General features: G+C 36.5%; 1 protein-coding gene across 10 annotated transcripts in view; it reads left to right on the plus strand.

Annotated features, from left to right (window-relative positions):
- The window catches only part of LOC137185180 (polymeric immunoglobulin receptor-like), a 65,508-nt gene that overhangs the window by 40,157 nt on the left and 11,300 nt on the right, over positions 1 to 14,051 (plus strand). For 5 of the 10 annotated variants that reach the window (XM_067593492.1, XM_067593493.1, XM_067593496.1 and 2 more), the window contains one exon: positions 1,513 to 1,691. In XM_067593492.1, the coding sequence (XP_067449593.1) occupies positions 1,513 to 1,691 (179 nt within the window). Of the gene's footprint in view, positions 1 to 154; positions 721 to 1,174; positions 1,692 to 2,122; positions 3,741 to 4,730; positions 5,133 to 14,051 lie in introns of those variants that run through there. The other 5 variants (XR_010928795.1, XR_010928797.1, XR_010928793.1 and 2 more) reach the window with 5 other exon arrangements.

Consider the following 14,051-nt stretch of genomic DNA (forward strand, 5'->3'; position numbering starts at 1 on the left):
ATTGCTGTGTTTCTGGACAGGTTCCTGCATCCTGTAGATCAGTGGGATGATGTGAAACCACTGGCAGGATTGTGTATCACATCAACCACGTGTGCACAATGTAGACCTGCATGTAAAAACAAGCTACTTGTGATCAAAAACACATCCCCCTACTCTATTTTCCCACATGTCCTGTCTCTCTCCACTATCACTATCAAATAGAGCCATAAAATGTCCAAAACATATGTTAAAAAATAGGAATATTGGATACAAAATTAACAGACTGGATGGAAATGACATGACAGAAACAAATATCTGTTTTTTCGGGTTACAGCCAGAAGTTGATTTGTGACAACAAGAGGAGTGCTGAGGTTGGTAGAGTCATACTAGTTGTCCAAATACCAATACTTTTTAGTGATTAATAGAACATATCTTAATCATTTACTTCATTAACAAATTTAATGCTGCATATTTCTTGTGTATGTGATGGATGCTGTCAATATGATCTTTCTGTCTAGAGCAGCATCTCATTTCTCTGCATTATTGATTCAGTATCTGATTGTTTCAATGTGTTTTCATTGTTCACAGCTCCAACCACTTCAAAACCAAACCGGACTCTCCGACCTTTTCCAACATCAGTCCCATCAGCCTCCACACCAACAACAGCACAGAGTTTAATCTCCAGTTCAGGTAGCTTCACACCTTCATCATCTTTCCCTGAAACCACAGAGCAGTTTACAGGTACAGGACAGTTCATGTCTGTCCATCTGTCCATCACTGTCTCTCTGCAATAAAACGTCCTCTTAAAACAGTCAAATTCAGCATAACAACGTTGTCTAATAAGAATAACAAGATGGTCCAACATGTGTTTCAGCACATAAGACAGTTCAGCACCTAGAAGAAAACATTTCACATTTAATTTTATTTAATTTTACAATAAATTTCTTTGTTATCTTCACGTCTAATGTTTAAACACATCCTACGTTTCTAATGATGTAAGATCATTATTAACATGTGATGTCAGCACATGACAAGTCAAGAAACATTCATATCAAAGTCTGAGATGTTTTTTCAACAGGAAGATCTCATTTATGATAAAGGTTTCCTGTGTAGTTTTCTTGTAAACAAGGTTATATTTATATTCAGTGTTACTCACCAAAACATGCTGAGTGTATCCTTTAGGTCCAACATAAGTGTTGAATATGTTTCCTCAATCATAAATATTTGTAAAGCTGATTATATTAAGTATTTTAAATCTTGCATTGCTTGTGGTCTTCTTCTCTCCTGCTTTTGTTGGTGCATTGCTGTGTTTCTGGGCAGGTTCCTGCATCCTGTAGATCAGTGGGATGATGTGAAACCACTGGCAGGATTGTGTATCACGTCAACCACGTGTGCACAACGTAGATCCTAACGTAAAAACAAGCTACTTGTGGTCAAAAACTCCACAGGGAACCTTTAAGCTTCTAATACAAGACAAAAGATCCCAGACTTTTAAACTTCTACATATCTCTCTCTCTCTTCCTTCCCAACCAGATTCCTATGTCCCTCAACCAGGTTACTTCTTGCCTCCAGCTGTAATCGTGCCTGTGGTTGTTGTGCTGTTGGCTGTTGTTCTGCTGCTCCTCTACAAACTGAAGACAAGGAGGAACTCTGATTTGAACACCAGAGGAACCTCAGATAGCAGAAACATCGTGGTGACTTTCAATAACAATGTATGTCTCATTCAATTCAATTCAAAAAATCTTTATTCATCCCTCAAGGGGGAAGCACATTTGCAAACAAGTACACATATAAAATTCATTCACACACATTTAAAAATCTACAAAATTCAAATATGGCAATGTCAGAAAGAGTTTAACCACACAAGGAATAATGGCAGTGGCCCTTGTTAACATGTTAACTCTTACTGTTGGCAGACATTTTATTTTTTCAGTTAGGAACAAAAAATCTCATGTCTGCAACTACTTCACTACTGTGTACAAAAGTATAATTAAATAAAATCACAGTTACTGTTAATAGACCTCTGGCCTGCCGAGTTGTTATCACTAAAATATCAGCAAACAATTGAGGAACACAATATCTGGGCTGTTACCGTGGTTATTGCTATATTTTAGGTTTGATGTCATTCCTGTTTTATTTTCAGTTGTCTGTCATCAATGAGAACCGTCCTGTCATCAATGAGAACTGTTCTCCAGTCTCCTCATGTGAAGACGTCTACCAGAACCTGGATCCAGACAGCAGCGATCCGGACCAAAACTACTCTGCACTCACAGCAAACAAATGATAATGTTTGGATTTGGATCTGGATTCTGTACTGTGCAGGTTAACATGTGCTGCAAGGTTCCAGTTTTTTCCACTTTCTTTCTTCTTTTTGTTTAATCAGCAGATATTATCTATAAACATGCTATTTTTCACCTCTATGCTGATGATACAGAACTATTCAGACTCTACTTTTTTCACATTTTGTTATGTTGCAATCGAATGCTAAAATTGTTTAGCCCTCCTATTGTGTTAGGGTCAAATTTAACTGGTTTTCATGTTTAGATGTGTGAAACATACCTTTAATTTTTCTGATTACATCTTCTACAATGGCCTACTGATTACATTTTCTTTTGTTAATGTATCTTAAATTTAATTGAATTTTTATTTTACAGCACAGACACTCCTGAGCCTTTTTCACAATAACATCTGTACTGTCACTAAATCTCAATCTGTCATCAAACAATGTTCCCATGTATTTGTAGGTCTCGATGAGTTCAACACTTACTGAAGTCAAGAATGACTGTTGGAACTGTCTGTGTCTTCTATTGAGATTACCATTTCTTTAGTTTTGAACACATTTAAATCTAAAAAAGATCTCAATCTTTAGACGGCACATGACTGCTGCTCCAGCAGCAATAGGAAGGTCTGTGTCCACCATAGTGAATCATTTTATAGCCAGTATGTGTGTACTGTATTTCCTCTAATAGTGGCTGGTTGTCAATTAAAAGCCAGGTCTCCGATAATGGCAGGGGTTTGGTCGACACAAACAAATAAAAGCCAGCCCCAAAAAGAGGCCGGGGTTGATAAAAAAAGGTGGATAAACTCCTGGTGCCTGTTATATAATGTGCATGCCAGTTAAGCATAAATAATAGTTACCTGGATGTAACTCCAGTTCTATGAGTACATGTGTGGTAATGCAGTGACAAAAATTTAACAGAGCAAACGGAAGCAGATCAGAAAGCGAGGAGGCTTTGTACTAAAATATGAGCAAATATACTTAGGGTTAGGGTTATACAGGGGGAATTATGAATAAAGGCCTCTCTCTTATATAAGTCTACTTCCAATAAAGGACAGGTACCCTCTGCAGTTGAGGTAAACAACTATTAGAGGAAATATAGTAGTATTGAAAAAGACACTTACACACAGACAACTTTAACATTTGATTCAAATTGTTGTTGCATCATACATTGTCCGGCTTGTAAACATTAAGTGTCATTTTATAATGTGAAAAAAATGAGAAAATTTTAATGAAGTTTATCAGAATTACTTTAAATTCTTGCTAAATTCACTTAAAGGACTCAGTTTCTTGACAGTGTGGAGCTTCAGGAACCCAGTCTCTTTATTCAGAAAACCTCTTCTGATACTCTTAGATCATATAATTAATTTCATATATCCATTTTCATAGTTGACGTGCTGTTTGTCCACATTTTGCCAGTTTGTACTGTAACAAACCAGTTAAGACAACAAGAAGCAGAACCCTCGTGCAGACACTCTGACAGGTTGACAGGTCGACTTCTAGTCCACAATCTCAACTCAAGGTAGTGAAGCAGGAAGGCAGGTGACCACAGACACACAGCAGGTCAAACTGGATCAGCACAGCAGCTTTGCAACACAGAGGATCTGGAAAACTGGTAGTGACCATATGACCATGTTTATTTTGCTCTGATCCTCTAATGAATGATTACATTTGACCTACTTTAGCTAGGTTAAGTTTGGTCTTACTGTTTTCTTGAACGAATCTTTTTCATTTCCCAACACACTAAAAGATTTAATTTCAAGTCAGCTTCAAATCAGTGTTCATGTCTGACACTTTCAGAGTTTTAATAAATGCTCTTGGTAGATGTATTTCTTAGGCAAGTAAAGTCTACATATGTATAAACCACCATAAATCTTAAATTAATTTGCAAATAGCTGTGTTAATCTACAAAAAAAGAGAGAAAAAGCTATACAAACAGATAATGATAGTAATATAAATATGTCTTCATAGGAGAAGTTATAACAAATAATGGGAATTAATAAAATGTCTTTATACCTTATAACTATATATTAAATGTTGATATGGTGCTCATAAAAGGGGTAAAGTGATTATCCTTATCTTCAGTCAGCTTCATCATGAAACCACTGATCCACACATATCAATATTACACTTATGTTCAGATAGGTTAGACTGTGTGTATGTATTTATTTCATCTTACATTTAGATACATTTACATTTTTCATTTAGCAGACGCTTTTATCCAAAGCAACGTACATCTGAGACTGATACAACACAAGCAGGGATCTAGTCAGGAGAGAACAACGCAAGTATTAGTTTCTATATATTGTGTAAAACACAATAATACGTGTTTTTCACAGAGCTGTAACAGAATACACATGGCACAAATGACAGAGAGCATAAAAATATAGAACAAGGATTCTGTGACACCAATTTCATGTGATCTCACTAAATGTGTTTTCTGTCATCACTGACTGTGTTAAATGCTTTTCAGGAGGAAAGAAGTCCAGCTCCACCACCACCAGAGGTAAATCTATCAGTCAATCTACTATTCCAGTTTCAGACCAATAATAATGATACAAATCTTGTACATCACTTGTGGATCCTCCTCTTTTCACCACTGTGAGGCTGACTGACATGTGATAAGAACAGAGGCCGCTAGAGGTCGCTGCTCCGTCACTTTTCACTTCTATAATGTGTTCCATGTGAGATGACTGACTGAAGCTGTGTTTTTCTAACAGGAGCAGACCCTTATGTAGCAGGAACTGGGTCCATCAAACAAACAGTAACAATTACTTCATCAGTTTCTGGGAGAACTTTTGTCCCTCTGAGATTAGTTTGAACTTTCCTCTTGCTTGACTCACAATCTGTTATTTACTCACCTTTTCCTACTTAGACAGATTATTTAAACTCTATAGAGTTTTTATTCCATTGATTAAGATCTGTATTGTATTATGGATAACGTGACCAATATATGGTTAAAAAATAAAATACGTTAATACTACAGTATAAAGTAAGTGGTATTTTGATTTCATCATTAAGCATTTGGCAGTGATTACATTTCACAATTAGGTATTAGATTGGTTGATCCTCACCTTAACTTTGACAATAACATCAGCAATGTTACTAAAATAGCCTTTTATCACTTGAGAAACCTAACAAGAGTCAGACCCTACCTCTCCCTAGAGGATGCTAAAAAATTGACTAATGCCGTTGTACTCTCATGGTTAGATTATTGCAACACACCTTATACTGGTTAGCCAAAAAAAAAACTATTGATCAGCTGCAACGCATCCAAAACTCAGCAGCAAGAATTCTAACAAAAACCATTAAAAGAGGTCACATTACTCCCATGTTAGCATCTTTGGACTGACTCCCAGTAACGTTGAAGATAGATTTTAAAATTCTTTTATTTGTTTTTAAAGCTCCGAATGGGCTAGCACCTTCCTATCTGTCAGATCTCCTGTTGGAGTACGTTCCAAATCGCTCCCTCAGACCACATGGTGCCGGTCTGCTGAGGGTGCCACCGCCGAACAGCAAGAGGTATGGCGATGCTGCCCTCTGTTGTTATGCACCAAGGATTTGGAACATGCTCCCTCCTCATCTTAGACAAGCAACCTCGCTTGACAGTTTTATGAAGCCCCTTACGAAAAAAGCACATGTGAAATTCAGTCTTTCACATGTGAACTGAGACATTTCACATGTGATGTTGTGATTTCACATGTGAACTTCAAATTCACATTTGGAAATCACATGTGTATCTTAAAATTCACATGTGAAAAAGACAAAATGTTTTCAGCTTTACATGTCACTGCAAACTTTACATGTGAAAAAGATAATGTCACATGTGAAGTGAAACATTTCACATGATGTTGTGGTTTCACATGTGAACCTAAGTTTCACTTTTGGAAATCACATGTGTATCTCAAATTCACATGTAAAAAAAAAAAAGTTTTTAGTTTTATATGTGAATGCAAACTTAACATGTGAAAGGGATAAAGTCATGCGTGAAATGAAACATTCACATGTGATGTTGTGATTTCACATGTGATAAAAGACATGTTTTGAATGCAAACTTTTATATGTGAAAATCAACATTTCCTATGTGAACTGACACATCTCACAGATTGATTTCACATGTAAACTCAAGAGCTTTTCCTTCCATATAAACTGAGACATTTCACATGTGACATGATTTAGAATGTTATAAAAACGTGTCAAGTTTCAAGAGGAATTTAGATTTTTGGATTGAAAAGGTACTCTTTGTAAAATGTTCTCTTCCTGGACATTTTGCTAACGCCACCTAAGTGTATTGAGTGTATTAATAAAAGTATTGAGCGAAGGAGCTCGCGCTTCCCGCCCATACACTCTGGGTTCCCCATGCTGCCTTCGGGACCTCACGTAAATATTACAGTTATCGAGTGTAATACATAAATGATCATAAACATGAACAACAACGGTCTCACAAACGCATGTATTACTATAATATGTGAGATGTTGCATTTATAAGCTGTACATAACGTATCCCATGTCCGTTTCTGATTTTCACCAAGGAGCAATAGGGTAGGTTTATTTTTGTAATACCGTTTATATATTCCGTAGTTACATGTCTGGCTATTTTTTTCATTTCATTTAATCCATATTAAGTTAGTAAAATCTGCACCCAAAAATACTTTACATAACACGTAGCCTATATTATCCTCTGCAAGTAAACGTGAGACAAGCTTTTGATGAAGACAAATCTTGGATGGTGCACATGAATGCATCTTTGACCGTTGGAAGCAGATTGACGTCACAGACGAAGACAGAGAAATGGATCGGGACGTAGTGATTTATCGGTTCGACGACGACCAAATCAGTATATTTAAAGAAAAATGTGTATCAAAGAAGAAAATGCTGAATGACTCTGACATGATTGGGCTGTTGGAGTACAGCTCCGCCGACAAGGGGAGGATGGCGAAAATACCCAGCAACGGTAAATTACTGGCAGTGAGTGGTGAGTAACTGTTAACTTAAAACTAGCTCAACGCTAACGTTACTTTGACACCATGCCAGCTAGCCAGTTAGATGCTAATAGTTGTAACGTTAAGTCGTATGCTTTTATAAGTACATAAATTTGTTGTTTTGTCACGTTTTTTGCCACGTTTAATTGCTTGTTCGGTGAAATAATTCGTTGCATAGCTTCATCTGTGAATTTAGCACGGTGTAACGTTACGTCGACGTTAACTTTAAGTTACTCCGTGATTCGCACAACGTTATCATTAACGTACAGTTTCTAAGTACCATTGAAGAACCTCAGAAGGAAAATCAAAAGGCATTTTTTTAACTTAACCTACCTGTTATCCAGCAGCAGAAATTATTTCTTCCACCTCAGTATACTCTCTGTCTCTCTCTGTCTCTGTCTCTCTCTCTCTTCTTTCTTTTGAGTATATAAATATAATAACGTCTCAACTCAACCGGTCAAGGCAGATGGCGTCCACCTAGAGTCCGCTGCTGCTGTATGTAGTTATAGTTTTTAAGTGCATGATCGCAAACGTGATCATTTACGACGTGAGATACAGTTGAGTTATGATTGAAATAGGGTGGGATTGATAAAAATCATATACATGTTTTTAACAAAGTATTTTTGTTTTCTTTTTTTTCTATTGTCATTATACTAAATAACTAAGACTCAGTGTTTGGCTATGGCTGCAGAGTTGTGGTGATGTGTGTCCATCCTAACAATAATATAATCTCACTCAGAAGCTTTTTGTCCATTTGTTTAGAGTTCAGCCTTTTCAGAGCTATGATATAAGCAATGTTACTTGCTGAAAGGACAAATATTCATCAGCACACACTTTGATCTATATTCCATTTCCATGTAATGGTCCACAATTTAAAAGTTTTTTTTTTAATTATTTGTTATTTCATGTATGTAATCTTTGTTCATTGTATTTCCAAATTTTGATTTTTTTTTCTCTGATCTGGCATGTCTCAGGTAGGGGTTGAAATTGAAATAGTCTTTGTATTTTTACAAAACCTGTGCAACATCATTATCCCGAAAGCATTTACAGTGCTTTCCTCTTGTGATATGAATCTTATTTTCTTTCTTGCAATATTTGTCTTTCTATTTTGACAGCTCAAGTGTAAGGGCACTTTCCAAGCACTGCAGAGGCAGACATAAAGGCCTGCATGGCTCAGAAGCTTAAAGACCTGAGGGTTAAAAGCCAGAACCAGGGGTAAGCTTAATTCACCAATAGTTACCTTGCTACAGATACTTTAATCACAGTGTCATCATTGGTACCACTTGTCATTGATTTCTTTCATTCCAAAATAATGTGAGATGCTAGGGTTTTCTGTAGATCAACATAAGGTATTACCTAACATACAGTGGGGTTTGATTAATACTGAACTCATCAGAGGAAACAACTCAAAACCTACTTCTATGACCTTTTTACCTCCTATGATTTGATCCCTTCTCTAGGATTTTATTTACTTTTACTCTTTTACTATGTCTTAATTGATGTTTATCCCGTTTTAATATGTGTATGAATGTGTATGAAAATGAAAACCAAACACAGCATGAGAGAAAGAGAAATGGAACAATTGAATGGGAGAGAGTAACCTAACTTCCCTTTATGAAGTAAGGTCTAGTTGTTGAGAAGGGTGGTGACGAGGATTCACTGTGAGCTTGTTTTTCTTCTTGAGAATTACTTTCAACGACTGACGTCTAGTTCCCCTCTCAGGGTTAATCCCAACTGCCCTGGAGCGGTGCGGGGGGGGGCACCCAAATGGTTTATCAAAATGTATTCTGTATGACAAACTTCTCTTTCAGTTTATTAAATCCCTGTAGCATCTGATGCCTGCAGAACAGTTGATAATAATAATAATAAATTAATTTAATTTATATCACACTTATCAAAACAAAGTCACAAAGAGCTTCACATAATCACATAAAAACACACATAAAAATAAAAGAGCTAAATGAACAACATAAAAAGCCAGCCTAAAAATACTAAAAGCTCTTAAACAGAATAAAACTAGAATAAGGTGAAATCATGGAAGTTGGTGCGATAAAAGTACATTTTGAGCTTAGATTGAAAAGAAGCCACTGACTCAGCCGGCATTATTTCCTCAGGCAGGAGGTTTTTCAAAGCTGTTGTCTTCAGCCGGGAGTCTGGAACCGATAGAAGGCCCTGCTCAAGGATCTCACAGTGTGAGCAGGGTTGTACAGAGATATAATGAGGAGTCAGACCATTCAGTTCTTGAAAGTGATTATAAGAACCTTGAAATCAATTCTAAAACGTAATGTAAGCCAGTGTAAAGAGGCTTAAACTGGGGTGATGTGTTCAAACCTGTTTATACTGGTTAAAAGCCGGGCAGCTGAGTTCTTCCTTCATGATGAAGAGTTTGGTCACGTTAGCTTGTTTAGAAACAGCTCCAAAGACTAATAACAGTGATGAGATAGTAAATTCAAATTCAAATAAGCTTTATTGGCATGACAGATTAGAAACCTACATTGCCAAAGCAGTACAGAAAATTACAAACATTGACAGATGATTGATGATTATACAATAATATGTAAAACAATAATATTAAATACAATATAATAAAAGGCATTTTTACAGATGTAATCACACAGAAACATTTACTACAGAGTTTATTTCTCTCAGATTATGACGAGATTTAATATATTTTGCAGCTATTACTGCACATTGACTTTTCTCCCCACATAAATAGGACAGTTTCTGAAGATCAGGGAGGTGGATAAATTCAGGATATATATGATTTAATTTTTCCAAAGAAAACCTTTTTCAAATCCTTATATTTGTCACAGTATAATAGGAAGTGAGATTCTGTCTCAACTTCCCCTTTATGACAAAGTGAACACAGCCTGACCTCCCTGAGGAGCCTGTTCTGCCTGTGACGGCCTGTTTCTATGGCCAGGCTGTGTCCACTCAGTCTGTATGTTGTCAGTGTTTTTCTCAGATAGTAACTCTCAGGAGAGAAGTTCATTGTACGGTAGACGCCACTGAGCATGTGCAGGAACGATGACAGGACTTTGCACTGAAGTTCTTTGAGAAATTTTCAATGTAGCACAAAGTCAAGACTTTGTGATATGTAGCTGTTTGTACACATAATAATATTGTTGGAAAAGTGTAAAAGAAAAAGTATTTAGTTTGTAGTTGCCCTTTAAAGTTGTAATGCCTCCATTTTTCACCAACAATATTTGTTTGTGTTGGACTTTGGGGTGCAAATACAGTATATGGCTACTTCCTGGAGGTAATACGTGCCAGTCAGCCTGATGTCTGCCGTGTGGGCTTTAATTGACAGCTGTGATTGACAGTTGGCTCCAGGAGTCACACTGAGTCAGACTGTTGTCACAATGTTTCACTAAGTTTAATGTTACTTGATGACGATACCTGCAACAGAATTGGCACTAAAGAATTGCTTGCTTATTTTTTGACAGCACAATTTTACACAGCCACAAAATGTGAACAAGTTCACACGTGCTCCATTGTGCATTTATTTCTGAAATGACTACAAACTTGCAAACATTTTACATTTCAAATAAAAGTAAATGGAAACTGAAATGTATTACAAGAAATCTACCACATGACCTGTCTCTCAAAATGATGTAACATAGATGAGGTCTATAAAGCCTGGGATCTGCATGTTTCAGGCTTGATCAGTTTTACTGTTTTTATAAAATTGGAGTAATGTTGCCTTTGTGCTGTAAGCTGTGGTGCAGTGTGGCTCTTTTAAAACACCTCTCAACATCTACAAATTTTGTATCAGGATTTGACTCAGACTTTGGTTTGTAGATCTAGTGCTAGTGCTAATTGTTTTTAGATGTATGACGTGAAAATGCAAATGTGTGTTTAGTTTAGTCTGATGGAACCCATCCTGAATACAGTGAAGGCCTAAAGTTTCATTTTTGTACAATAAACTATGTGTTAATGTAGCTCTGAACAACAGTTCCTTTGTTGTGGTAGCATCTTACTTTACACTTAAAAAATTAACCGAAACCAACTATGTTTGTCAAAGCTTCCTAATTTCCCAAACCCTTTATGTGCTACAAGTATATAGTTCATTATTTTAAAGGCCAAGTTATGTCCTAAAACAGGTGGGCACTGATGTTTCAGGAAGTATGACTGAGACAGGGGGGAATAGTGCATTTTCCGCAATAGTGCATTTGTTATTATTAGTAATGAATTTAATCAGATCCACCAGGATGGCATGACTTTTTTATGATTAACATTTTATTGAAATTTCAGATGGTGCACAATACAAGCATATATGTTGATAAGGATGGTTAGACATCCAGCAGCATCATTGTTTATACTAGTATGGAAAGTGTGAGGATATCCGCAGTACATATTGTCCACTATCAAAGAGAAACAAAGACAGACCACAGAGGCAAAGAAGCAAACCGCCAAACCAACAGAAACAGAACTGAGAAAACAAAAAAACCCCAAAACAAAACAAAAAAAACCACATGAAACAAAACTATATCATAGCACGTTGCATACTCAGCGATACTGGGCACAGCGTTGATAATGAAGGGGCACTAATATGAACCCCCACCATAGATGAAGAAAAGGCTGACATGCAAGGAACCGAGGTAGTGATACTGAGAGGTACATGTAAACTTCTGGGACCCTGTGCCCCATCCTGTCATGTCCCTTAGTCCTACCCCCTAATGGCAGCTAGGTAACGTTCCCATTTCAGATTGAAACTCTCCACCCTATTCATGAGTCTGTATGACAAGCCTTCCAGTGCTGCTAGCCTACCCAACTGGTTGTGCCATAGATTGATAGAGGGGGGTAATAATGAGTGTACGGCCCAGCATCAATGCAGTCTGTACCCATTCTGCATCATGGGATGGAAGATCCTCGAGTAAGGAGGGGTCAGGATGGCATGACTTTAAAACCAGCAGATTTTTTAACTTTCACATCCTCAAATGTAAGATCACATTTTTTCAGTGGAAAATGCCCAGAAAGAGGAAACATGCTGACAGATAATCTATATAAATATCTATCTATATCTGTAAAAACCAGATATCCCTGAAGCTTTCTGCTTCTGTCAGCATCTTTCCTCTTTCTGGGTATTTCCCACTGAAAAAATGTGATCTTACATTTTATATTCTGGGGCTCTACTGGAATATCTTTGCATGATTTCCAGTTAAAAACTCCTTATTTATCTTATACTGGCCCAGAGTCATGTTTTGTTTTTTTTCTTCCAGAATACAAAAAATTTTTAAAATATTTGTATGAAGCCCACTTTTTGTGCTCTCACCGAATAACGTATTTGTATTCAGGCACACCCCTAGTGTTAAAGGTATAGTTTAACATTTTGGGAAATAAGTTTACTAGCTTTCTTGATGAGGGTTAGATGAGAAGACAGACAACACTCTCATGTGCTCGTTAAATAGTTTAGTATCAAGACTGGAAACAAAATCTGCTGAGTCCTGCATATGACCCCTGAAGGGCACGTCAGATACAACATTTATCATTTTATTTGGTTTTATTCATTTTTTAAAATCTTTATTTAACCAACCTGGTTAAATAAAGCAGGAACTGTGCTGCCCTCCAACACGTCTGTCATCTGTTTAACAGAATATTTACAAGCTGGAGGTACTGGAATATGTTGTGTGGTTACATACAATTAATTTTCCCCCACAGATTTTGTCAGTTTGTCCGTCAGTCACATCACATGTTGTTTTCAGCATCAGTGAGCTGTAGTTTTAAGCAACAATACAACACAGTGTGTGTGTGTGTGTGTGTGTGTGTGTGTGTGTGTGTGTCTTCTTGGTTTATAAGAGCGGTTGGCAACCAGCTTATTAGGTGCATTAGGTGTAAACTGGTCGAGGGTGCTGACATTCACTAAACTTTTATATTAAATTCAAAGAAGCAAAGATTTAAAAGTGACTTCAGTCAGAGCTGTTCTTACTGCACATCAAAGCAGCTGCATCATGAAGTTTACAGTTTACTTCTCCCAGTCATTTTACAGACAGTATGTGTGTACCGTATGTCCTCCAATACTGACTGGTTGTCAATGAAAAGTCGGGCGGATAAACTGGTGTCTTTCAGAGTTCTAATAAATGCTCTTGCTACTCTTTCTTAATTTACAAATAGCTGTGTTATTGAAAAAAAAAAAAAAAAAGAAAAAGAAATGAGCAATATATTTTAAAGCTCATGAGAAACCTTGAGAAGCAAATTGATGGGACCAAACACATTCATTGGTGTGAGTTAACACCCAGGACACTTTGGTTCTGAAGGTTGTCTGATGGGTTTTAGAAATAAGGAAGTTTACTTTTACACAAAGAGGAACACACTCCTCTCACCAAGTCTCAGTTAGAGCCAAAATATCTCTCACTGATCTATTTTTCTTTCTCTGAACAAACACTTCACTGAATATTTTCTTATTGCTTCTTTCAATTTGTTTGATTTATTATTTAAAAATCTATTGGTAACACTTGACTTTAACATCGTTCCCATTTATCATTTATAAGTTGTATATTGATATTTAATAAATGTTATAACTCCTGTTGGAACCCAGAAGTGTTTGCTGCTGTATAAACTGATAATGAATGACAATATAGTAAAACTCAGTTATAATAATATAAAATATGTCTTCATAGGAAAAGTTATACTAAATACTGAGAATTAATAAAATATCTTTCTACCTTATAATTATATATTAAATGTTTATATGATGCTCATAAATGGGGTAAAGTGATTATTCTTATCTTCAGTCAGCAGCTTCATCATGAAACCACTGATCTACACACATTAATATTACACTTGTGTTCATATATGTTAGACTGTGTGTA

Source organism: Thunnus thynnus, chromosome 6 (assembly GCF_963924715.1).
Source record: "Thunnus thynnus chromosome 6, fThuThy2.1, whole genome shotgun sequence".
In the NCBI taxonomy this organism is placed as follows: Eukaryota; Metazoa; Chordata; class Actinopteri; order Scombriformes; family Scombridae; genus Thunnus; species Thunnus thynnus.